At 42.7% G+C, this 24,812-nt stretch overlaps 6 protein-coding genes and 1 long non-coding RNA gene across 8 annotated transcripts; 4 read left to right on the forward strand and 3 right to left on the reverse strand.

The window, feature by feature from the left end:
- The first annotated feature begins 2,242 nt into the window (after positions 1-2,242).
- On the forward strand, positions 2,243-2,896 carry LOC6898041 (uncharacterized). Its single transcript, XM_002138093.3, has 3 exons — positions 2,243-2,335; positions 2,408-2,470; positions 2,542-2,896. Exons 1-3 carry the CDS (start codon positions 2,327-2,329, stop codon positions 2,725-2,727), a joined length of 258 nt encoding a protein of 85 aa, XP_002138129.1. The 5' UTR covers positions 2,243-2,326; the 3' UTR covers positions 2,728-2,896.
- A 249-nt stretch (positions 2,897-3,145) lies between these two features.
- On the reverse strand, positions 3,146-3,878 carry LOC6898042 (50 kDa gamma-zein). The gene is made up of 2 exons (XM_002138094.3): positions 3,748-3,878; positions 3,146-3,600 (listed from the first exon to the last, which is right to left on the reverse strand). Exons 1-2 carry the CDS (start codon positions 3,757-3,759, stop codon positions 3,217-3,219), a joined length of 396 nt encoding a protein of 131 aa, XP_002138130.2. The 5' UTR covers positions 3,760-3,878; the 3' UTR covers positions 3,146-3,216.
- Positions 3,879-4,912: 1,034 nt separating this feature from the next.
- Positions 4,913-8,832, reverse strand: Oda (Ornithine decarboxylase antizyme). The gene is given in 4 exon segments (XM_002138095.3): positions 4,913-6,198; positions 6,264-6,315; positions 6,317-6,470; positions 8,549-8,832. Coding segments are annotated over 4 exon segments (774 nt in total). The 5' UTR covers positions 8,590-8,832; the 3' UTR covers positions 4,913-5,671.
- SmD3 (small ribonucleoprotein particle protein SmD3) lies at positions 6,870-7,736 on the forward strand. The gene is made up of 2 exons (XM_002138096.3): positions 6,870-7,359; positions 7,434-7,736. Exons 1-2 carry the CDS (start codon positions 7,041-7,043, stop codon positions 7,565-7,567), a joined length of 453 nt encoding a protein of 150 aa, XP_002138132.1. The 5' UTR covers positions 6,870-7,040; the 3' UTR covers positions 7,568-7,736.
- A 4,879-nt stretch (positions 8,833-13,711) lies between the features above and the next one.
- Positions 13,712-14,595, forward strand: LOC117183776 (uncharacterized). Of its 2 annotated transcripts, XR_004468937.1 has the most exons (3): positions 13,741-14,156; positions 14,218-14,459; positions 14,581-14,595. It is a non-coding gene; the product is annotated as an uncharacterized lncRNA (long non-coding RNA). The 2 variants fall into 2 exon arrangements; XR_004468936.1 differs by lacking the exon at positions 14,581-14,595 and having other exon boundaries at positions 13,712-14,156; positions 14,218-14,517.
- A 714-nt stretch (positions 14,596-15,309) lies between these two features.
- Positions 15,310-16,442, forward strand: EndoG (Endonuclease G). The gene has a single exon (XM_002138097.3). The coding sequence runs from the start codon at positions 15,409-15,411 to the stop codon at positions 16,321-16,323; it is 915 nt and encodes a 304-aa protein (XP_002138133.2). The 5' UTR covers positions 15,310-15,408; the 3' UTR covers positions 16,324-16,442.
- On the reverse strand, positions 16,337-18,809 carry CCT5 (chaperonin containing TCP1 subunit 5). The gene is made up of 3 exons (XM_001360060.4): positions 18,596-18,809; positions 17,159-18,140; positions 16,337-17,097 (listed from the first exon to the last, which is right to left on the reverse strand). Exons 1-3 carry the CDS (start codon positions 18,701-18,703, stop codon positions 16,559-16,561), a joined length of 1,629 nt encoding a protein of 542 aa, XP_001360097.1. The 5' UTR covers positions 18,704-18,809; the 3' UTR covers positions 16,337-16,558.
- Between the last annotated feature and the right edge of the window lie 6,003 nt (positions 18,810-24,812).

Below are 24,812 nucleotides of genomic sequence, written 5' to 3' on the forward strand. Positions count from 1 at the left end.
GTGGTTGATCGTGATGGTTGGAGATATAAGTGACTTGCAGAGATGTTGCAAATGCGGAGTTAAAACCTTCTCAACAAATTTGGGAATAGCGGATAACTTTGCTATACCTCTATAATTTTTTGCATCAGACTTGCTACCTTTTTTATGGAGAGGAATTATAAACGATTCATTCCAGATTGGGGGAAGCAAGAGGAATCAATGGACAGGGTGAATAGTTTAAGCAATGGTCCACACAGAGCCTCGGCGCAGTACCTGAGTACACAACCTGGAACCCCGTCTGGACCCGGTGAAAACACCGGCTTAACTTCGAAGATCATGAAGTAGGGAATATTCATTTAACAAGGGACTGAAAATGCCGTTCGACCTCGGTAGCTTTCCTCAGAATAGGTAGTTTGGAAAAACTGGGCAAAAAGATCGGCAATTGCCTGATCATTATTTGCCGACGTATTACAAAATGATAGCGAGGATGGGTGTGCGGACGTTCTACGCTTACTGTTTACGAAGCAGTAAAACTGTTTAGGATCCTGAGAAAAACGTATCCTGCAACGAGATAGGTAGTTCTTATAGCATTGAGCATTTGACCGAGCTATTACATAACGAGAGTGAGAAGTAGGAGAGCCCACTTCTTGAAATTTTTTATAAAGTCTTGATTTTAAGATTTTTAGACTGGATAACTCTTTGGTAAACCAAGGGGGTTTTCCAGATCTAATCGGACAAGAAAGCGGGACACAAGAATCAAAAAATGTGCCAAGAGCATTGTAAAAAATGTTTGTGCCTTTTGTGACATCAGTGCACAAGTACAAAGCGGACCAATCAAAATCCCTAATTAGGTTATTAAGCGTCGCAAACTCGGTTTTACGAAAGCAGCGGACACGTTCAGGTAGTCTACTCGACCGATCCAATACAGTTGGTCCTATATCTAGCGACACCTCGAAAGTAGGGTGGTAGGCGTCTTCAGGTATAGTGAGCGGAAGGGCTCGGGTTAACAACACTATGGTCGGATCCGATACAAAGCATAGATCAAGCAATCGACCCAAGGAATTTTTCACATGATTGACTTGAGACAGGGACAGGTCAAGCAAGCCGTCAACAAAGTCATGTCGTGACATGGGCACTAGGATACTAGACTCGTTTACCGAAGACCAAACAGTTCCTGGCAAGTTGAAGTCACCAAGAACTATAATACGATCTTTATCAGATAGCGAGGAAAAAGCGGACAGCGGTTAAAGCGGACAAGTGCTGCTCATAAATTGAAATTTCCGAAGAAGGTGGGATATACGAGCAAGTAATGAATATAGCGAAAGCGGGAAGAATCAGTTTTACACACAGGAATTCCAGTTCCTGTTGAACTTGGACTGTGAAGTATTCTGACGTGAAGTAAGAGTCCACCGCAATAAGACCCCTCCTGCACGTCGAGACGAACGGTCCTTTCTAAAAGTTGTGTACCGACCTGCCAAAACCTCGGAACTTAGAATGTCCGGCTTTAACCAGGTTTCAGTAAACACAATAACGTGGGAAGCAAATGCAACACTATCCTGGAAAAGAATGCTGAGCTTACTACGCAAGCCTCTTACATTCTGATAGGTTACTAAAAGAGAAGTTAGTTTTTTGGAAAGGTGGAAGCAAGACGGGAAGTTGAGGAAGAGGAAGTTGAGGTTGAGGGTGTCACACTGGAAAGATTTGGAAGGGATATGGGGGGCCTATTCTTCTTCTTAGCCTTAAACTCCTTCACCACCAAATGCTCCGGCCAAAATTTGTTGGAGCAAATGGTGTCAAATTGAGTTGGGGAGATGCTTATCTTAAACAAGGCTATCTCCCTGGCATAAGAGAAGTTAAATTTCACCTTTAAACCCACGGCTTTTATTTTGCTTTGAATAAAAGCAATTACGTCATTAGATGTGAGGTCAGGGTTCTGTTATCGTATCGACTGGATACGAGTGGTGCGCGCCAAATATAAATTTTTTGAATGTGAACGACAAGCATTTAAATGTTGTCAACCGGGCCGTCGTTGTTATAAAATCGGAGTAAAAAAGACCAATCAGGTTTTTAAGTACTAAATTCATTGTGCCAAATTTGTTAATGCCCCATCACAGAATACATATGTCTAAAAAATTATTAATTATAATTAACTTGTCAAGATATGTATCTTCATGACCCTGATTGGGATAACGTCTATTCCAGACCTCCCAGTGTTTGCCAAATCAATGATCATGTGTAAAATCGATCTCCGGACTGTTGTGAACACTATAAATATTGTAAGCTTGTTGGTTGCAATCACAGTTGAAAAACAGATCTTCGCCGGGAACAAGTCGTTAAATCTTTAAAAATGACAAAGGTGTGATGACGAGAGGAAAGGGTGTAAATGCGCAAATGGGTGTAAAACATTTTATGTTCCGTTTTCTTACAGACATTTGCTGTGCTTTCAGTGCTGGCTCTTTTAGCGTCATCTACATTTGCAGGACCCGTGGGAGTAAGTGAAAAAATTATAGTATATCACACCATACGGACCAATTCAACGTAGATCGATTTGTTTCTTCCAAGAGGAAAATTTTCATGTCCGAGGGTGACCTCTCTACTGCCGACTCTGTCAGCTATGGCTACTATGCGGCTCCTATTCCAGCTTACGGATACGGAGGGGGATATAAGTACGGAGGATACAGCGGCTACGGTAGATATCGCAGCTACGGAAGCTACTATCGTCCACCAATTTATCCAGTCTGGGGCTAAGGCTAATCCCTGAACATCACCCTTAAATGAACACTAGCGGCTTGACCACTATTGTAACCAACGAAGTTGTGTAAACGTACCAAAAATACTGGCATTTGGGATGAAGTTTTTGACCCCAGAAACAATTAACACCGCCCCGGCATAATCGCAATAAAAGCAAAACATCTTATATATATGCTTTATTATTTTTGCTACACTTAGCTCGCCAAAACCGGCTTTCGAGACTGCCAGCGCTTCCGAAGAAACATAAACAGAAAGCCGGGTTGGCCAAGCGTAATTACACATTTGAAACCCCCGACCCGACCTGGAGCAGGGGACTTGCTTGGACTTTTCCCAGCCAATGCTTTTACGGCACACACAGCCAACGCAACCAATCTTCGCGCATTCAAAAAAGGTTGCGCGAAATAACAAATTTTCGTGAATTCAACTACTGCTTCTCCAGCTTTATTGGGGCCTATGGATACATCTTATGTACAAAAAATTTACTGGCTAAAAGTGGCGACGCGATCCCGAGTGGCGCTTCTGGTGGTGGGTGCCATCATGCGACTGGTTGCGGTTCTTCGATCGTTGATTGCTGGGAGCATGCAGGTGTCGATGCTTCTTTTGGCCCTGCACTGACTTGGTTGCCTTACTCTGTCCCGGCTTCTTGTGTGACGCGGATTGGGTGTGCTGCTTGTGGACGTGTGAAGTGATCGCAGGAACTGCGAGCTTGCCATGTTGGATGTGCTCCTGATCGTGTGAATGATGTTTAACTGTCTTCAGATGCCCGTTGCGAGTATGGTGGGCCAGCTGACGATGGTGTTGGTTTTCCATCGATGCATCCGGATGCATAGCCAGGGCCACGACCGCCAAAAGCGTTGCCAATATAATAATCTAGAGCAGCGATCGGATACAATCAAAGTGATTCAAATAAACAAAATCGAAAAAAAGGATTGAAAGTCAAGCAAACGCTTATCTATGTTGATAAGATAAGGTCCCGTCCCATCTCTTTCCGTTTCCCCGGTCACATCAAACACTTACCTCCTTGAACATTGTATCGCTATATATTGTGTATGCTGTCGGTCAGCTTTACAGAGTTTCTGCGTCGAGTGGTGCAAGCGATTTGACGTTCGAGACTCGACTGTTTTTCGGAAACTCTTTCATTCCAGGTTATATCGTTATCTGTTATATACCCCGGTATACACGACACTCTGCTCGGAACCTCATATGTACATATGTATATTTTAGTTGAGCTCGTCAGAGTTTTATCGCATATAAACTCAATATATGTGCTATGAGGAGTACATACATATGTATGTACATATATACATAACAATATGGAGTCGTTGAATTTTCCAATGTACAACAGCAGAGGAATTTGCTCTAGAGCTTAAAAACTTTAAAGCAACACATAAATAAATATATATGTATATATATATACCGTTTGTGCATACATATACTCGTATACACATGAGTGCACGCATGTACGCCGAATAGTGTTATTTTCCCGCTGGCCATCTCATCTGTTAGGTCGCTTAGAAATTATTTGTACTTGGCGAAATCTGAAGGTAATCCGAAAAAGCTTAAAAGATATCATTGCAGTTTCAAACGGTAAATTGCCCAAAAGCTATAAAAAAACCTAAAAATTTGTAACATGTGGATTTTATGTGGATATGATTTCCTTTCTTCAAATAAATCACGACATTTCAACAGGAAGAAAGAATATAAATACAATACAAATGAATGCTCTTCCAGAAACTGCGAGACCTATGAGTAATTCTTAGTTCACAGCGGGCTATGGTTTCGTCTTTGGATGGGTCAATCCAAAGCGAAAGATACAAACTGTCCCACCCTATTTTTTGATAATAACGGGTGTCTCCATAGGTGCAGCGATCAGATTGATCAGTTCCGCAGGCAGTAAATTCTTTGAAGGAAAATTAAGCCCAGCCTGGACTAAGGACAATCTAGAAGAGGACAATCCTACTGGGCTCATCGATCTCAATGGACTATTTTACGGGTATGGGCACGCGTTGCATTCCACTGTTAGCGCTGACTCGGGATTGGTTGTAATATTAAAATGAGAAGGTAATGAGAAGCGAACCACTTGAGAATTTTACTGCGTATTTGGCCCCCTGCGTTATTATCGATACGAACAATAACGTGCGAAGCAAACAATTACTCCCATTTGATTGATTTTTTTGTTGAATCTATTGATTTATAGTTTTATTAATATTGTATCTGCATATATAGTATGTATTTACTGGCGTAGGTGCACTAGCTTATACATGAATATGTGTGTTTCCCTTTGAGTGCTCCTTTGCAGCTGTTTCTCATTCTCTTCGCAAAACGGTGTACAAAATGTTAATAAAAATATAAATAAAATATTTGATAGTATACAAAAAACATGGGACTACTTGTATGATTCATTCCCAAATGGTTAAATATAAGTAATAAATGAAATAAACTGATTGAAAAAAAACATGGATATAAACAAAAAGTGAAAACATAAATCCAAAAATATTGGTTAATTCACAAATAAACTTATGATTAATACATAGTTGTTTTTTTTTTTTAATTTTTTAGTTTTTAATTTTTTTTTTTACATTTTTGCTGGATATTTTTCGGTTATAGTTTGATGTAATAGTTTACGACAATTTAGCTTGCTCTTAACGTGGCTTGCGCAAATAGATTAGTAGTGGGAATTATAGAACGACTACCACAATAATTCGGGCCGCTCTGAAGACGAGTTAAAAACGATTTTCGGTTACATATACACCAAGATTTGAATAAAATGTTTGCTTTCGTTGAACACATTGGGGACAATATGTCGTCAGTATGTATATGTTGTGTGGCGTGATATCTGGGGATGCTGCTACGTATATTGCAGTTTGTGGATATACATATTAGTGTTGTAATAATGTAAAGGTTATGGTTTGCTTCGGAAATCGTTTCTCGCGCCGTAGAACTACCCCTCGATGGTGTATAGGAAATAGTAGTTATCCTTGTCATTTATGGCCGATGGTGGGGCCTGTGGTGCCTTTCTAGACATTGGCTCAAAACCCATAAACAAAAATGCCTCAATCAAACGTGTGCGCTCCGGATGGTCTTTGCGCATGGCCATTACAATGCCGTCCACCTCAAGCTTATCCTCGGCAAACTCCAGCAAGGAGAGAAAGGTCTCCTTGGAGCCAGCTGGTGGTAAATCCTTGGGGAAGGCGACATAAAGCATGTTGTTGACTGGGTTCAAAATCGACATCCAATTCGTATACTGGTCTTCGGTCACATGCAGCTTGATGGAAATCTGCACCGGTTGGTCATGCTGCAAGATCTGGCGTAGTACTTCCTGGCAATCATCGTCCGAGCACAACGAATGGATATCGTTGTGCGACTCCGAGTCAGAGCATTCTGACGAGGAGGAGGGCGACGAAGACCGGGAACTGACCTCGTACAAGCTGCCACCAGCCGAGTCGACCGAAGACTTACGGCTGTAGCCTGTGAAATAAATGAACAAATTCAGCTGAGGAACACAAATCTCCTTCTCCATTTGCAGGGCTTACCCGTTAAGAGCGATGCCCTATCGTGATCTGTTCTGTGGTGGACAGGGACATCAGGACCACCACAGAGGCCCTACGCCAAGAGAGATGCGGTAGGACTCATTCGACATGTTCGTGGCGCAAGACGAAGTCGAAATGGTGCGGAACTTGCCATCGGCAATTCCGCTATCATTAAAATCTCTTCTAACAATACTACTAAACATTGGGTCGCTGTAAACGAGAAGAAAGGCACATTAAAAATACAAAAATTAGTTTTAGTCCCTCTACTGAATGGAGTGTGCCTTCGTTGATTTTGTAGAGGCAAAATTTACCAAATCATTTTGGAGTTAATTGGTGGCGAGAAACACTGCTTAACGGCGCAATAGCTGAGGGCAAAGTAATAGCCACAACGCCAGTACTCTTATCAGCAATATGAAAGCAATTCATTTAATAATCTCCTCTCACGACAAAAGTACGTATGTATGTGCATTAACAAGTAAGTGTTTATATTTCAAAGATTAGATATGCTCGCGCCCTTATCTAAGTCGAGGGCTGACTAACGATAAAAATATATCGATAGGGACGTGAATGTCGTGAGGCTAATACAACCGTGCGCTCACGCGCACAACATGGCGGCTGGCAGCTGTCAAAACCGCGCCAGACACATACACACACAGACACTCGCCTCGTAAACGTTTGAGAAAAGAAAATTCGTAAAAATATTTCATCAGCGTCGAACTGCAGAAAAATCAATAATTAAAAGCTAAAAACGTTCGGAAAACACATAAAAATAACGCAAAAATGTCAATCGGTGTGCCCATTAAGGTTTTACATGAGGCCGAGGGCCACATAATCACTTGCGAGACGATTACCGGCGAAGTGTACCGCGGCAAACTCATTGAAGCCGAAGACAACATGAATTGCCAAATGACACAGATTACAGTCACCTACCGCGATGGACGCACCGGCAATTTGGAGAATGTCTACATTCGTGGCTCGAAAATCCGTTTTCTGATCCTTCCGGACATGTTAAAGAACGCACCGATGTTCAAGAAACAGACGGGGAAGGGCCTGGGAGGAACGGCCGGCCGCGGCAAGGCGGCCATTCTGCGTGCACAGGGTGAGTAGGCGGCTTTTGTTTTGCCGCGCGGCGCGTCACTTCAGTTTGCATATTAACGTTTGGTCGATTTCCAGCTCGAGGTCGGGGCAGAGGCGGACCTCCGGGCGGAGGACGAGGTAGTGGCGGACCACCTGGTGCTCCAGGCGGTGGCGGACGTGGAGCTTGGCAAGGCGGACCCACCGGCGGACGTGGACGCGGCGGTTTGTAAGGCAACTCAAGGATTCAAACTATGCATTACTAATATATAAGTTGAGGGCGTTCTATTATTAGCGGGCGGGGCGAAATTGTTGAAAGGCAACACAATTGTAAACTATGTATTTTGAGAATCAAGAAGATAACTTTTGCTATGAATACAGAAAGAACCTTGAATATGAAAACCGGCCTTATTGTATTATTGTGGCCTGCAGAAAAGGAAGAAAAGTAGTTAAGCCAGCCACCGTTTGGACGAAGTACAAGTTACGAAACTATGCACATGTGTCGGCGCTTTTCGAATATTATACAAAGAGAGCAATTCCATGACAGTATTACAATCTGATTAACTTGACTGTCGACGGATAGCTCTCTTTATTTCACTATTCGTTCAGTATTATACAGAAAAGTGGAGGGGACGACAGACAAAAGACAGATTAGCCCAGACAGATATACAACTGTTAGTGGATTTTGGAACACATTTGGTTAGTTCTGCGCAACGTCGAATATTATACAAAGAGAGCAATTCCATGACAGTATTAAATTGGTACGTTGACTGTCGACGGACAGCTCTCTTTATTCACCTATTCGCATTCGTGTTTTGTGTTCTTCTCGATTGTTAGTCGAACATTAAGGGGGACGGGACGGAACGGGACAGCACAAACAAGCACACCACCTACATATGTATGAATGTATTATTGCTTGCCGGCTGACCGGGCATACGGGGAAATATGCAAAGTATTTTGTTTTTCTCATCCATGCCCGCCAACCAATTAAATCGGCAAACTGCGCACTTGGCAAGGCATTTCAAATTGAGAATGATGGCCAGTCAAAGCGAAAGCTCCGAGTCTACCCCCACAGGAGCGGGCGAAGAGGTGACAGTGTAATATCCCACTGGATGCAATTCTCGGATGCATGGACATCAAAAAGATAGAAACTGATGGGGTTTCACTGTAATGCCATCGAATGGTATATGTACCTTTTAAGGGGATGGACGTACCACTGAGTCAGGCGCTCTGGCTGCATGTTGGTCGATGTCATTGATATGGATGGGCTGGGCACAATTGGCGTAGCTATTTGTACGGAAAGCAATCACAGCTTCAGTTGGCTTCCACTTAACGGTTTTCTTATCACAGATTAGTTGCTGGTGTTCCTTATTGAGGCTTGGGGTTTACATCGAAAGATCTTATCCGGATTCAGTTTTCTCCCTCCGTTTGCGTTTGTTCTCTTGTCTGAAGCTGAATTGTTTCCCGTGGCGCAGCGTTGAGCGTTGGCTGGCAACTGACGACATACACACGGCGGCGGCATCATTTATGAGATAAATGGCCTGCTGCCGATGAATAGGTACACATACTATTTGAAGTGGAAGCTGGTACGAAGAACTTTCCTCAGGTTTAATAGAGGCCTCTGTCTGTTCCAAGGTCAAACAGAGTCCCCTTCCGAAATGACAAATACAAAATGTGGAAATAATTCTATGTACGTTTGCATTGCTAAACGCCGTCAAAAGTAGGCCCTTCTACGTAAATAACACTTGAAAACTCGAGCTATAAATATCGGAGAAATAAATACAGAAATTAGCTTTGTTTTTGCCAAGCACAAGATTTATTTGTGGCAAATTTGGGGCGAGAGCTTTTCGGCAGCACGTGTGCGACGCTTCGCGCAAATCAATATAAATAATCTGCGATAACAAAAACAATGCCAACTCAATCGAAATTTAACAACCAACTCAACCATAAACAAGTTTCAACGCGATTACGGCTCTCAATGTCTAGATTGCACACACGCAAACGGTAAACCATTTTACATTTTCCGTTTTATTGTTCGAGATACAGCAAAGGCATGTTTTAAAACTAACCTATTGCGGCAATCACATGGCACCGCCAAGTAATATAATACGGCACACAAATATGATATGCAGGTAGAAATGGGCTATTTGTCCCTGCAGAGCCCCGTGCAGCAACCAAATAAACAAAGCATTGTAGTACCCGATGCAGATTAGATCTCTAGATAAATCGCATGTGTAACATTGTCAAACAGATGACAGCGTGACAGCGTCCGCAAATATTGGAGGAGCAGTGCTGTGCTCCGAGATAGGGAATTTCAGCACCGAGTGCAAACATGCTTAAGACGCAATAAAAAGAGGCTAAATATGCAAACAAGCCGTGGAGATTTAACACAAAAGCAGTGTCACAAAGCAAAGAAGCCCGATATTTTATTGCGGGCCCAAAACAACAGAAGCGATAAGAACGATTACTTGTTGCTCCTATGATTAGATTAAAACGTGTAAGCTGAAAGGTTGCTTATGGTGGCGGGAAATCGAAATACCACCCCCGGACACCCTTAACGAAGCATCTAGAAGCGAACACGCTGGGCTGGCTCTGGCTAGCGCTGACCTAAAATCGGGAGAGCTCTTTGTTGGTTGTTTGCCTGTTCATGTTCTCGCTGTCTCGCTTGCACGCGCAGTAAAGCATCAAGTGCAATGGCGAATCGAATGGAATTTTCCCTTGTTTATTGTACATACAGCAAGGGTACGTGTGTGTGCGTGCATTTTGTGACATAATAAAAGCGCGAGTCTGATGGAACCTAAGTGCTGTTGTTTCTTCTACCGTCTGTAACTGTAAAGTCAGGAGACTTTCAATTGCTTGCTTCTGTTCACATAATTCCAATTAGAAGCGAAAGGGACGCAAGTAAACAAAAAATAACAGCGCATATGCATGTGTGAAGCATGTGCGAGGCGTTGCCATATTGTTCAGAATGGATTGGCGACTAAAGTACTTAATTGTTATATAATCTCGGATAAGCAGACAACGGAATTAGAATAAGTCGAACTAACTATAATATACGAAAATATAAACAGGAAATCAGATAGATCTCCCAAAGACCGACGCTGTAAACAGGGTGGCAACCACGCAGGCGACCACAAAAAGATGACTGGAAAACAAAATAAATATCGCAAGACATATGTAGTCAAAAAGCAGAAAGGCGTTTTTCTTAAACGAATTATTTACTTTACTTACGAAATATGCTACAATCATTTGTGTGTACAAGATTGGCAGATTTCTTTACTCATTTCTTCTATTGTTCTTCTGTGTGCGTCACACATTCTTAAAAAGTACCAACACTTATGTAGATTGGTGAGTGTGTATAAGAAAAAAACCAACACCAAAACCGTAATTTTGTTAGCAGGTTACACCAGCTACTTCACTACAAACCACTACAACCATAGCTACATGCCACCAATTGGAAAGGGGTCGTGGCGCACTGTTTTACATTATCTTTCATTTTGCACTACAAAATCGATTTTTGCACACTTTCTTCTGTATGGCACCTTGGAACCATTACTTACAGTTTATTATTCATACTTGATGGCATTTTTACACTTAATGGTTGCAACTTAAAGCACAAACAACGATTGAAATGATATAAAACAGAAGTTTTGATACGGAAAAATTCGCTGTTCAGTTCAGTTGGAAAAACTGCCTACGAAAACGTAGCACCTGCCTTGATGTCCACAAAAACACTTGGAAGATTTTGATAGCCTCACAATGGTTGCTTTTCTTGATGTCAGTGTCGATAAAATATAAAATACACCCGTCTGACACTCAGAAATACACATTTGCTACATAATGGAAGATAAAAAAGGGTATGGACAACAGGCAAAACGGCTCAGAAACGGAATGCATTCCAGGTAAAATCCACCTATTTTGACCAATATACCTTGAAGACAAAATCGGCTTAGCCCACTTAAGCCCCCCTTATTTAATTAGGTGAACACCTTGAGGGAAACGGCGGTAAATAGTGCTGGTTGTGAATTCTTCTTGTAGATCCATCCTATCCTTTTAAATTACAAAAAACTCCACAATATCTTTCACCTGAATTGCGCTAAAATTCGCCAAGATTCATATTGCTCGTGGAGAGTATTTTAATGTCCAAGTTTGGAGGTCAAATTCGTCGATTTGGATATGCGATTTGATATGACTAGCTATTTCAGTTTATATCTCGATCCCGATACCCATTCTTGGTCTAATGAATCCACAAAACTTATGAATCTTGAAAAATTCTAGTGCAGTTCAGGTGAAAGATATCGTGGTCATCCGCGTATGTTCCGAGCTGTTATGCACAGAAATGTATTTTTTGCCAACGTTCCGTTAACCGAATCGGACTGCGTCAGCTGTTTGCACGAAGCCGAAATGTTTTAGTGCCCTAACCAATTATTTCCGACGCAAATTTAAGATTGGTCTACAAAAAAATGTTTAATGAAGGCACAAGCTAAGTTGCCCTAGTTATGGCGTAAAATTTATGTTGTTTATGTTGTTTTTTTTGGGTAATTTGAATATTGTATTTGAACATACAATTTTATCACAGATACAATTATGTTTTTTGCAGTTACTGTTAGAGCAACTTATATAACAAGCAAAGGAAAAATTACGATGATTAAAAAAAATGTGTGCAATTATATGTCCAGGTTTCTAGGATGGGCAGGTCGACTGGGTGTATTCTGACCAGCCTACGCCGGTATCTGGTTTTCGCAAGACGCCTCGCAAATAAATTATGTTTGCTTATGAGCTTACAAATATGGCTCTTCGTTAAGGTCCTTGGCGATGTCCCGTTTACGGATATACCACTAGCCAGAACATTTTCTGGACCATTTCTGCTCCTCACGCTACGGATGTGACTGTCGAAAGTTAAACGTGAATCCAGTGTAACTCAGAGGTATGTGTGATTCCTACGCTGCTCCACGAGTTTCCCAAGCAGTTAGCAGGGTTTATGGAGATATTCCATCGGCAGGTCCAGTTTTTAAACAGCTTGAGGTATTGCTGTAGATTGTCTGTGCCATCGTAGACACAGCTAGCTCCCGAGAACCACAGCAAATGTTGCCACCTTGAGGGTCTGCCTGGTTGCCTTGACCTGCGGCGACTTCAGTATCCTTCGTAGGATGCAGCCCTAAAAACATTTTGTAAAAGGTCGACAAGGTCTATGGTTGTTGAGGTCTTCCGGTGGCTTTCCTGGCTTTGGCAACAGAATTATTTGGGCACAAGTTGTCGCTGGGGTCATGCTCTTCACGGATGCTAAGCTGATTGCTGGGAATAGATATATGGATCGATATATGGAGAAGTCTAGGCAGGAGGGCATGGATCTCCGAAACGGTGGGTAGAAGGTGGGGCTTCCTGTCGCTAGAATTTTTGTCGAGCCATTGGTTAGAGCGTCATGCAGCGCCAACCATCTGTGATTGCCCCAAAGCCTGTGCTTCGCATTAAAGTCTCCTCCAACCCAGTTACGACAGAAGATTGTCGAAATCAGTGCTTGACCAGGGAATCGATAGGCTGCAGCAATAAAACCATGACCGCCACAAGCTGAATGTGCTCCAATTGCACAGAACAATTGGTAGTGGGAAATATCCTTCCGAACGAATACAGCTGCTCCTCCTCTGGAATTGTTGGATGGGTGTTCAGCTCTGTAACACTCGTATCCGTAGAGCGGGTAGTTTTTCCCTGGGTATAGTTAAACAAATAGAGCCAGCCATTAGTGTTGTAAACCAGGCTACGGGCGTTCCAGAATCCGATCCTCAGGCCCGACAGCATTATGGTTTTCAGAGAGATTGTAAGGGTAGGGGTGTACCTGCGTTACGCAGTTCGTCGAGGGATTGTAGGATACCTGTTACTGCCGTTTTGAGGTCCGCTACTAACCTCTGCAGTTCCATAAGAACCTGAGCTATGGAGCTCGTATCCATCTGCGGTTCTGTAGGAGAACCGTGGGCTTGTAATCCGGCTCTGCCGAGTAGTGCCGACGAGTATCAACGCAGGCCTGTTGAAGGATACGCTGTACGGCCAACGAGGGGACATTTCTCACCTTTCTAGCACCTAGGATTTGCGGAGAGACGTTCATGGCGGATTGGTGATTTTTATCTTGGAGGATCTGTCATATTCTGCAGGCTTTCCGCTGCAGTTTGAGCATGTGAGGTAGTCCTCGGTCATGGCAGAAGGCAAACAATTAAGATTCGTTTCGTCTTATAAAAAACCGTTTACTTTTCATTTTATCAAGGAAAATGTTTTCTTTTTGAAAAAGATGAAATCTTGCGGGATTTGAAACGGGAGCATAAACATATGTTATTTTTTTATTATTATTATTAACTATTATTATTAGTAGACTAAATTTTCGCAGTTATATTCAATTTGAGATCCTGGTTAAAAAAAGGGGGTTTTAGTAGGCTAGGTTTTTTTTCATCGGTATATTTACGGTATTTCTGAAGGTCAGGCGGCCACACTGCTTCACTCCTGCGACGATAAAAAGAGTCGTAATTTTGAATGGTCAATAAAAAAGTGTATGGACAACAGGCAAAAACAGCCAAGGCAAATTGTAAGGTTCGTTATAGGCTATTCATACTGACGACAATATCCATCATCCATTTTGGATGTTCCTAAACCGCATATTTCTATGCGATAGTTAGCCGATGGTTTTCAAATGCAACCCTGAAAGCACTGAATGGTAATAAAAAATAGTTTGCGCCTAGATATATATTTATCATATCATAATATGAATTTTAAATCGTTGTGGACTAATAAAAAAAAATTCAACTGACACAATACCAAATGGAATGGCCAGTAATGGTAATAAGTAATATGTATGTTTGCATGTATGTGTTTGCTTTTTATGATTAGCATTTTGCAGCCATTAAAAAAAAACAAACAATACACGCATGTCAAATAGGAAAGCTTAGATGGAAAATCTCGCTATGAACATTTCGCATGATAGTACTGCGGATGTAGCTGGAAAATCTTCTGGAGATTTTTCGGAAAATGCTGGAAGTCCAGAAGGAGGAGGAGCACCAGAATGCGAAGCAGCCAGGGCCAAACCAACTTCCAAGGAGAGCTTCTGCAATTTTCACGGAAGTCCAAAGAGCAACGTTTATTGTATGTATATGGATTGTTTCATTATAGCCAATAAAATATAAAATTAACTAATTTAAAATTGTGTAAATTTCTCAATTCATTCCAAAACTTTTTATAACCGATGCTCAAAATGAGTGTTCAGGCCAGCAGTAAACAATTTCCGCGCACTGTGCCAACTTCGTGCGCCCCGGTCCCAATTCACTCTCGCGCGCTCGGAGGGGCGCTCGGATCCACAATCCACGATCCACACGGCGCTCACGGCAGCAAAAGCATCATAAGGCATACAGTTAGTTAGTTACGATTTCACCCCCAAACCAGACATCTGTGATATGTCACTGTTACAAGTGTATTTCAAAACTTCGGCCCGCCCCTTTTTGCCCGCACAAAGGACGCAAATCTGTGGCGTCTACAATTTTAGAGATACGAGAAACCCAAAAACGCAGAAACGCAGAATTCGTAGAGAATTATACCAGATCGACCAAATTTTGTAATCATATTGAAGATACGAAAAAACTAGAAACGCACAATCACAGAGAATGACCACATCTACCAGATTGCCGAATCTGAATCAGATCGAATCATTTTTATGGCCAAAAGGAACAAATCAATTTGCAGTGGATACGCAGCGCCCGACGACACGTTCAAACACGTTTTCTGTCTCTCCCGCACGCACTCCTTGTCTTTTAATGTAGGGTATAAATGTACAACGTTCCCCCTCGTGTATTATATGCTCGTTAGCTGCTTTTTGACGGCTTGTAGATTGTAGAAGCTGCCAGTGTTAATCGAGGTTTCACATCTGTCAAAATATCCCACCGTTCCAGCGGGTGCTGCCACGCGAAAGATCCATACTTGAACCGATATATATTTATCGATATGTATCGCATATTTTAGGTCAGCTGTTGAACATCTCTTGAATTGTGCAATAGCGGGAACTTCTGATATTTTCCGTTTTATCTATTACAATTTTAATATGAGTGGGCTTAGAGTACGCGGCTTGTTAGCCCTCAGTGCGACTGCCTTGGGAGCTTATTACCTAGGCTCCCGAACAGAACGTCTCCAGCAGAGCAGCGATGTTTTTCCGCGCTTGCCTGGACTGCCGACATTTGGGACAGTTTCAGCCGCTAGTCTTGTGGCCTCCAATGTAAACCTGACTGCAACGCCGTCGCGAATCTCGGAGATCATGAAGTTTGGCTTTCCAGGGCTGGACAACGTGCGCTCCCATTCAGACTATGTGCTCTCCTACGACCGACGCAATCGTATTCCGCATTGGGTGTTTGAGCACCTCACAGCGGAGTCAGTGGCAAAAAACGATTCTGTGGATCGTTCGAAATGCGACTTCAAACCAGATGAGAGCATACATCCCTTCTTCCGATCACAGAACACTGACTATAGAAAGTCTGGCTTTGATCGTGGTCACATGGCTGCCGCTGGCAACCATCGACTGCACCAGAAGCACTGCGAGGAAACCTTTTACCTGTCGAACATGGCGCCCCAGGTGGGCCAGGGGTTCAATCGCGACGCGTGGAACTCTCTGGAAATGCACGTGCGCAAGCTAACCAAGAGTTACTCAAATGTGTATGTCTGCACGGGTCCACTGTACCTCCCCCACAAGGAGGATGACGGCAAAATGTATGTCAAGTACGAAGTCATCGGGTCCAACACCGTTGCCGTGCCCACTCACTTCTATAAGGTTATCGTGGGCGAGGCCGCCGATCACAAACTACACATGGAGGCATACGTAATGCCCAACAAGGTGATTAGCAACGACACCCCATTAAATGTGTTCCAGGTACCACCAGAGACGGTGGAGCGGGCGGCCGGACTGCTCTTCTTTGATCAGATTAACAGAAACCAGCTGGCCAGCATCAACGGCAGGAAAGTTTGAGTTTGAGCCAAAGTTTAGTTGAATTTTAGTGTATTTGTGTACCTTTTTTATATAATTTTTGTTCTTTTCAAAAGAATTTAGTTGTTGATTAATAAATTGAAACAATTAATACAGATAAACATAAGTAGATGAGGCGATTCGCGGGTGTTCGTGAGAAAATAGCAAAGCGAAGGGGATGTGTGAAAAATCTATGTCTGGGTGCTGATTGATGTGTGTTGCGTGGCGAGGGCACTCTCTACATGCTACCATCGTTCTTGGATCGCACGTCATCGATCTTGAGTATCATTTTGACGAGCTGGGTGGACAGCAAGATTTGCTGTTTCTTCGAGTTCAACGACTCCACAACATTGTGGCTCTTCATGTCCGAATCGCCGGTCAGCATGCAGTCAACACCCAAGCTAGGTTTCTTCTCAGCGACCTGACTGGCCTTCAATTCCGACAACGTTTCAATCGGATGGAGACCGCTGTTCTCGGCCAGGGCCAGGGGAATGCTCTCCAAGGCCACGGAAAAGGCGCGGAATGCGTACTGCTCCAGGGTAGACAGCTGGTCGGCCTCCTTGGCCACAGCCAGGGAGCAACTGATCTCTGCGGCTCCACCACCGTACACAATACGCGAGTCCTTGACTAACGAGCGCACCACACAGATCGCATCGTGGATAGAGCGTTTGGCCTCGGCAATGATCATTGCATTGCCTCCACGCAGGAAGATTGTGACTGCCTTTGAGTTTTTGCACTCCTCAATCACAAGCATTTTGTCCTTCGACGTGCCGAAAGCTAAAAGTGAAGACATAAATCAATTATAGTGTCTGAGACATGCGCAAGCATCGAAACTCACCCATCTCACGCACTAGACCGGCTGATCCGAGCTTTTCAGGAGTCAGCTCCTCAAACCGCGGAACAATGCGACCACCAGTTGCAATAGCGATGAGCTCAATCTCAGGACCACCGACCCAGCGTACTGCGGGGAGATCCTGCTGCAGCAGTAGATGGTTGGCTTCGTCGTCAAAGCCCCACTGACAGATGGCCAGAGTGGCGCCGGCGTCTTTCACTTGCTTGACCATCAGCGTAAACTTCTCCTGCTCGTACTCGCGCAGCGCCCTGTAGTCCTCGGCAGAGGTAACGTCCAACTTATGCTTGGTCTTGGGCTTGGGAGGCTCAAATGGGCAGGTGAGGATGGCCAGCTTAACATTTCTCAACTCTTTGGGCATTTGCGAGTGGCTAAGAGTCTTGTCCACAATGACGCCCTTCACCAGCATCGAGTCCTCCATGCGACCTCCGACCTTAGTCTCGATCTTGATGAGCTCAAAGTTGACATCCTTCTTTTCAATATCGGCCACATTGAGGACAGCGTCTACTGCCATCTCGGCCATTTGACGATGGCATTTGTTCACAATCTTGCTTCCCAGCGTGGTCATAGCTATCTGAATGAGTGGCTCCTTATTGTTAGGATCCACGGGGAAGGGTTCAGCAATTGCATCGAGTTGCTTGATGGCGCACTGAGCAGCCAGCTCGAAGCCATCTGCAATGCGAATGGGATGAATGCCACGGTCGATCAAGCTCTCTGCCTGCTCTAGCAGTGCACCGGCTAAGACAACAACGCCAGTGGTGCCGTCGCCAATTTCATCGTCCTGCGACTGCGACAACTGCACCATTAATTTGGCAATCTCGTGCTCCACCTCCATCAGTTTCATAATAGTGGCACCGTCATTTGTGACAGTCACATCGCCATCAGAGCTGACCATGATCTTGTCTAGACCCTTGGGTCCCAGAGACGTCTTCACAGTCGAGGCGATCTGACGTGCCGCCATAATATGCGTCTGCAAATAACACCAATACCAAGAAAAGACTATTAATTACCTATCTTTCACCAACCATAAGTTTTCACAGTGCGCGTGACTCAGCCGGCGGCACGCTGCGGCGCTTTAACGGCGAACATCTGTGCGGCTTTTTAACCTCAAAACTGACAAAATGACGTCAGTTTGATGCATTTTCAACTAAATAATATAGCTGAAGGAAAAACTCGTTTCCAACATCCCTGTCCACTCCACTGGCAGGATAAGTTGAACACTTTTATGAATGCATTTTACTGTCTCTCATAAAAATTCCGGCTGGAATGAACATCTGGAACATTCGGCAGGCGATGCGTCATTTTATGCGGAAGACAATACTACAATTCACTGGGAAAGACCTTTTGGAGTCCTTTTTTTAAAATTCATTCCTTTTAAAAGGAGGTTTGTCCACTTGGGACAATCGGATCATAGTTTTCATTTACCTTGATGGCATCTGTTCCTGTGATGCGCTTCTGGCTCTCCTGATCACGCAAAATAATGAAAGGCCGACCATATTCGTCAAACGCGAACGTACCTGGGAAGGCGTTCATAGTTTTTAAGTTTTAAGAATCGCGGATTTTTACGAATTTTCGAGATTAAATTTTCCTTCAATCTTATATTTTTCGCTTTTAATTTCGTTTTCCGGAGCCAGTGTGACCTAGTGATGTAAAAAAAACATCGATGCATCGAGCATCGATGTTTTTCTGCCGATGTTTACTGATGTTTTCCGATGTTTTTACTTCTACCGATGTCGAGTGATGTATCGATGTTTTGCAAAACATCGATCAATTAATTTCAAATCTGTAAGCAGCAAACACAGCAATGCCTGCCTCATTTGAAAGCAGTCCTTCGTGTTTTTGGGACGGTATGAACAGTACCTGTCCTAATTTATACAAAATTGCAATGCAATTTTTGACGTTAATGGCATCTTCTGGGTGTATTTTGAACGGGCCGCATTTTGGTTTTTGCAAAGCATTGACAAATAGTACTTATTTGAAATAATAGTTATCTCTGATCTACAATGATATGTAAAAGACTGCTATGAAAGCATAAAGTTTTGAAACATCGGTCATCATCGATGCATCGAAGAATCAATCCGATGTATCAATCCAACATCGATGTTTGATTTTGAGAACATCGATGGACATCGACATCGATGTTTTCATCCAAATTTACATCACTAGTGTGACCGCGGACTTATCGATAAAATATACCGTCCTACCCTCAGAAAATATACCGAAACATACCGTCTTACTTTAAAAATATACCGTAAATATACTGACGAATTCAAGTTTTATTTTACATATTCCTCGTTTTTGATATTCCGACGAATATAACTAGCTATATAGAACATTTAGCGATGCCCACATAATTTTATACGATTGATGAATCAATTCTATACATGATTGACCTATTCGAAATACTTCCTTTTATTGGATTTCTATATAACATTGAAAATTAAATTAATAGATTGATGAAATTGACAAAAATACCATGGGAGCGCGGCGAAACCAGTATTTCTACAGTATGACCTTCAGAACAGCACCGAAATATACCGCCTCATTTTAAAAATATGCCATAAATACTGACGACTTCAAGTTCTATTTTACATATTCCTCGTTTTTGATATTCCGACGAATATTACTAGCTATATAGAACATTTATCAATGCCATCATAATTTTATGCGATTGATTAATCTATTTCCTACATGATTGGCCTATTCGAAATAATTTTTTAATTCATTTTATTTAATAACCTTAAGTCTTAATAAGACATATTAATAATAATAAAGTCTTAATAATATACTAATCGCTAACATCACTATCGTCAATAACGATGTCGCTGGGATTTTTTAACAGCATTTCAGTGTTCGGTTCAAAATTCTCGCAACCGTTGGCCTTCCTTAGACCTTGTCTCACATATAAAAGATTTGAAACATTTATATTCTTAAATGTATTGTTTTGAGTCATTTCAGTCAGTCTGTTAGACATGGGGACCGGTTACTTGTAATAGAGCTGCTGCTGTCGGCTGGTACTTTATAGGTCCTCTTAGGGATAAGAGGGATTAAGGATTAATCTTCTTCGGGAGGTTTTCCTAGGCATTGAAATGTCAATTGCTGAAGATAATCCTTTTTGGCCCTGATCTTTGGGCGCTCTTTTTCGAGCTGCCCCTGCTCTGGCGCAAGTAATATTTCCTGCCGCTGCTTGTCGAATAGGTCTTTGCGGTCCATGATCTCCTGATCGCCAATAGTAAGGCAACTCGTTGGGGCCGGGTTTTCTTTGCTCTGTACAAACGGATTATAAGTAGGTGGAACAAAAGAGGAAACAGAGAAAACTTACGCCCCTCAATAGGTGACTGTCCAAGTCATCATGGCTGTCATCATTCTGAGTGATTCCATAGTCGTCGACCAGAGCCTCATCTAAATAGTCATCAATGCCGAGGCCTGCGACGAGTTAAGCCAACTGTCCTGGTTGTAGTAGAAATCCTGATCGGCAGCGGTGTCCACCTTGCATCTGCCCTCCAGCGCCAGCTTTGTTTTCAAAGATGGCTGTACGCCCGGATGGCAAGCCAGACTTGACGCTTGCCCCAGAGACAGGAGCTATTTCCGTAGATACCGCCGCTGAAGAGAGAGAGATTTCGAGAGAAATGGAGAAGTGAACTTCATTGGGAATTTAAAATACTATGAGAAAGAGCTGTTCTTCATATTTATAGATGAGCTATGGATTAAAATTGGGGTAAGAAAAATGTATATGTACATACATATGTATGTATACATAAATACGTGCCTGTGAGAAGAAGAACAACGTGGATGCACAGTGGATGAAATGACCGGGACCGTAATCATTATAAGTTATATAATAAACGAGGGGGAACGTTGTGAGTTGCTGCGGACACCGCAACTCTACAGTTATACCCGATACTAAGTCAGTATGGCTCTCCTCCGGCAGACGCCGCTAATATTAAACGATACGACAAAGAATGCGTGCGAGAGAGACAGAAAATCAGTCTGAGCGTGACGTCGGGCGCTGCGTAGCCACTGCAAATTGATTTGTTTCCTTTGGCTATAAAAATGATCTGATCTGATTCAGATTCAGCAATCTGATAGATATGGTCGTTATCTATGATTCTGCGTTTTTAGTTTTCTCGAATCTGCAATATTGTGGATGCAACAGATTTTCGTCCTTTGTGGGGGCGGATGGGGGTGGGGCGAAATTCTGAGATATACGTTTTATAGTGACATCTTAAAGGAGTGTGTGTACAAAATTTGGTTACTCTAGCCTTAATAGTCTCTGAGATTTGTGGTTGCCTCAGATTTTCGTCCTTTGCGGGGGCGGAAGGCGGTGTGGCGAAATTTTGACATGAAACGGTCAAGGTCCGATATCACAGGAGTGTGGATACCAAATTTGGTTGCTCTAGCTCTTATGGGTTCTGAGATCCTTGAACTCATATTTTGCAATTGGCAAAACCGACAATGAAACCTGTGTGTTAGAGTGAGACAGAGCGAGAAAGAGTGAAATTGTTTTCGTGATTCTGGCTGTAATAATTATACGATCTGGTTCAGATTTTGCACTCTAGAAGATATAGGCATCTTCTACGATTCTGCGTTTTTAGTTTTCTCGTATCGTCGAAATTGTGGATGCCACAGATTTTCGCCCTTTGTGGGGGCGGAAGTGGGCGGGGCAAAGTTTTGAAATATTTTTGGAGCAGTGACATATCACAGAAGTCTGGATCCAAAACATCGTTGCTCTAGCTCTTATAGTCTTTGAGCACTAGGCGCTGAAGGGGACGGACAGACGGACGGACGGACAGACGGACAGACAGACATGGCTAAATCGACTCGGCTATTGATGCTGATCAAGAATATATATACTTTATGGGGTCGGAAACGATTCCTTCTGGACGTTACACACATCCAATTTTACCGCAAATCTAATATACCCCAATACTCATTTTGAGTATCGGGTATAAAAACCCTTGGTAATGATTATATTTAAATTGTATACATTTTTTTTCATTGATAATCATTAGTTTTGAGTAATTTGATAAAATTTAGACTCATTATTCTTGATCAAAAAAACGAAAACTCAAAAATAATGATTATCTATGATTTTTATTTTTTTCGATCCACAATTTGTAAGATACAAATAAATTGAAAACGCACAATCATAGAGAATGACCATATCTCCAGATTGCCGAATCTGGATCAGATCAGACCATTATTATAGCCAAAAGGAACAAATCAATTTTCAATGGCTACGCAGCGACTAAGTATTTACTATATGTAGAGCTACTCACAACGTTCCAACGTTTTAAATATTAATTTAAACCGCGGGACGTTTTGAGCCGCGGCAAAAGCTTGCTCTACTTTATACCCGCAACTCAGTCACAATATACATACATATGTGAGCTTATGCTTTATAGAATATATTTATATGTCGTTTGTGTAGAAATGCTATTTTTTATACCCGATACCCAAAATGAGTATTGGGGTATATTAGATTTGTGGTGAAAATGGATGTGTGTAACGTCCAGAAGGAATCGTTTCCGACCCCATAAAGTATATATATTCTTGATCAGCATCAATAGCCGAGTCGATTGAGCCCTGTCTGTCTGTCCGTCCCTATTAGCGCCTAGTGCTCAAAGACTGTAAGAGCTAGAGCAACGATGTTTTGGATCCAGACTTCTGTGATATGTCACTGCTACAAAAATATTTCAAAACTTCGCCCCGCCCACTTCCGCCCCCACGAAAATCTGTGGCATCCACAATTTTAAAGAAATGAGAAAACCAAAAACGCAGAGTCGTAGAGAATGACCATATATTTTAGACTGCAGAATCTGAATTGGATAGTATTATTATTATAGCCAGCATCAAGAAAACAATTTCATTTTTTCTCGCCCTGTCTCTCTCTAACACACACGTAGCATAGGCGGCTTTGCTTAGAGTAAAACATAAAACATAAAACAAACATCTAGCTAGCGGCTAGATCTAGTAAAACATTAGCGTTTCAAAATTTCGCCACACCCCCTTCCGCCCCCGCAAAAGGACGAAAATCTGGGGATATTAACAAATCTCAGAGACTATTAACGCTAGAGTAACCAAATTTGGTATTCGCACTCCTGTTAGATCTCACTCTAAAACGTATATCTCAAAATTTCGCCCCACCCCGTTCTGCCCCACAAAGGATGAAAATCTGTGGCATCCACAATTTGAAGATACGAGAAAACTAAAAACGCAGAAGCATAGATAATGATCATATCTATTAGGTTGCTGAATCTGGATCAGATCAGATAAATTTGCACTGGCTACGCAGCGCCCGATGTCACGCTCAGACTGATTTTCTGCCTCTCTCGCACGCACTCTTTGTCGTGTCGATTAATATTAGCGGCGTCTGCCGGAGGAGAGCCATACTGACTAAGTATCGGGTATAAACTCACAACGTTCCCCCTCGTTTTAATTTATCTAAATATCTTAGACTTGCCCCAATGCTACAGCGAATATTTCGCTTTGTCTCTCTTATAAACGGTCCAGATAGAGGAAGATTTCGCGTGTAGCTAGTGTCCATTTCAGCATGGCCGCAATTCCGAAATTCCGAGTTTTTGGGGCGCCATCTAGAGCTCAGAAAACCAAAAAGGCGTTAACAGGTCGAAACGTCAGGCTATCTCGGTTGAAAATGCATCCAGGAGGATTTGTTAGAGGATTTGCCGCCAGAACGTTGGCGTCACTATTCCCTCGTGAAAGTCAATTGAGTCGGTTGCGCATCGGCCCGACGAAAAGGAAACAAAAAGAATTTAGTGAAAGAAAAACTCTAGGAAATCTAAATATCTAAATCTAAGATTCGACTGCGAGGTCGTCAGAAGCCGTATAGCGCTGAGTCCGATTGGGGTAAGTGCTGCGAGAAAAGAAGAGAAGGGCTAAAGGAAAATATCAAAGAGTTGTCTTGGCGCTTAGTAAACCGAGTTAATCAGTGCGGATTCGATCGTCCAAGGAAGCCAGCAAGCAAACAACAGCAGCCGCAAGCCTAGCAAAGTGGCGTTTAAACCTTTGGGATTGTCTGGAAAGCGCTCAGCCATCGGAGAAGCGAGCGTGGAAGCAGAGGGAGAAGACATTTGGGGAGCGCTCGGTCCGATCAAGCGGCTAGCTTCCCGGGGCAAGAACATCAAACCCAAAGCGTGTGCTTCCGTTCGCTGAATAACAGCTAGCCTGGCAGGATTTATATACACAGACGTGCGTAGGTGACACGTTACATCACTTAAGTGAACAACTCTTTTTTGTTCACTCACTCATGAGCAACACAACACTAACACTAACTGACCCGGGAAACCATGTGCTCTTATTGTGAACTATTTCTGTTGCTCGGAACAATGTCATTTGAAAGAATGAATTGAATGTGCAAATGAACTCCAGCAAACATTAGCAGAAGTTGGCCTTCCGTCCATCAAACATACATACATACATAGGTTTTATGAATCCAGACTCAGGCTGCTGCAAAAACTCTCGCGGTCAGCCAACCGGCTGCTACTCAACAAATATTTTATGAGTGCCATAAATTCCAAACGTAAACACAAAGTACTCTCAACCATACGACGCAGCGCCATGGTCTGGAAACAACACAAAATACAATCCCCAGGAAAACCCAAATTACGCCTCTGCTATCCTC

The sequence above is a fragment of the Drosophila pseudoobscura genome, chromosome 3, assembly GCF_009870125.1.
Source record: "Drosophila pseudoobscura strain MV-25-SWS-2005 chromosome 3, UCI_Dpse_MV25, whole genome shotgun sequence".
Lineage (NCBI taxonomy): Eukaryota > Metazoa > Arthropoda > Insecta > Diptera > Drosophilidae > Drosophila > Drosophila pseudoobscura.

What these genes read in the sequence shown, in the direction of transcription:
- LOC6898041 (XM_002138093.3), top strand. An exon ending in CATTTGCAGGACCCGTGGGA is followed by an intron (nt 2,471 to 2,541) that starts GTAAGTGAAAAA and finishes GTTTCTTCCAAG; the next exon opens with AGGAAAATTTTCATGTCCGA.
- SmD3 (XM_002138096.3), top strand. Translation starts at nt 7,041, where the DNA reads ATGTCAATCGGTGTGCCCATTAAGGTTTTACATGAGGCCGAGGGCCAC. An exon ending in GGCCATTCTGCGTGCACAGG is followed by an intron (nt 7,360 to 7,433) that starts GTGAGTAGGCGG and finishes GTCGATTTCCAG; the next exon opens with CTCGAGGTCGGGGCAGAGGC.
- EndoG (XM_002138097.3), top strand. Translation starts at nt 15,409, where the DNA reads ATGAGTGGGCTTAGAGTACGCGGCTTGTTAGCCCTCAGTGCGACTGCC.
- CCT5 (XM_001360060.4), bottom strand. Translation starts at nt 18,703, where the DNA reads ATGAACGCCTTCCCAGGTACGTTCGCGTTTGACGAATATGGTCGGCCT. An exon ending in CAGGAACAGATGCCATCAAG is followed by an intron (nt 18,141 to 18,595) that starts GTAAATGAAAAC and finishes TGTTATTTGCAG; the next exon opens with ACGCATATTATGGCGGCACG. An exon ending in CGGTCTAGTGCGTGAGATGG is followed by an intron (nt 17,098 to 17,158) that starts GTGAGTTTCGAT and finishes CTTCACTTTTAG; the next exon opens with CTTTCGGCACGTCGAAGGAC.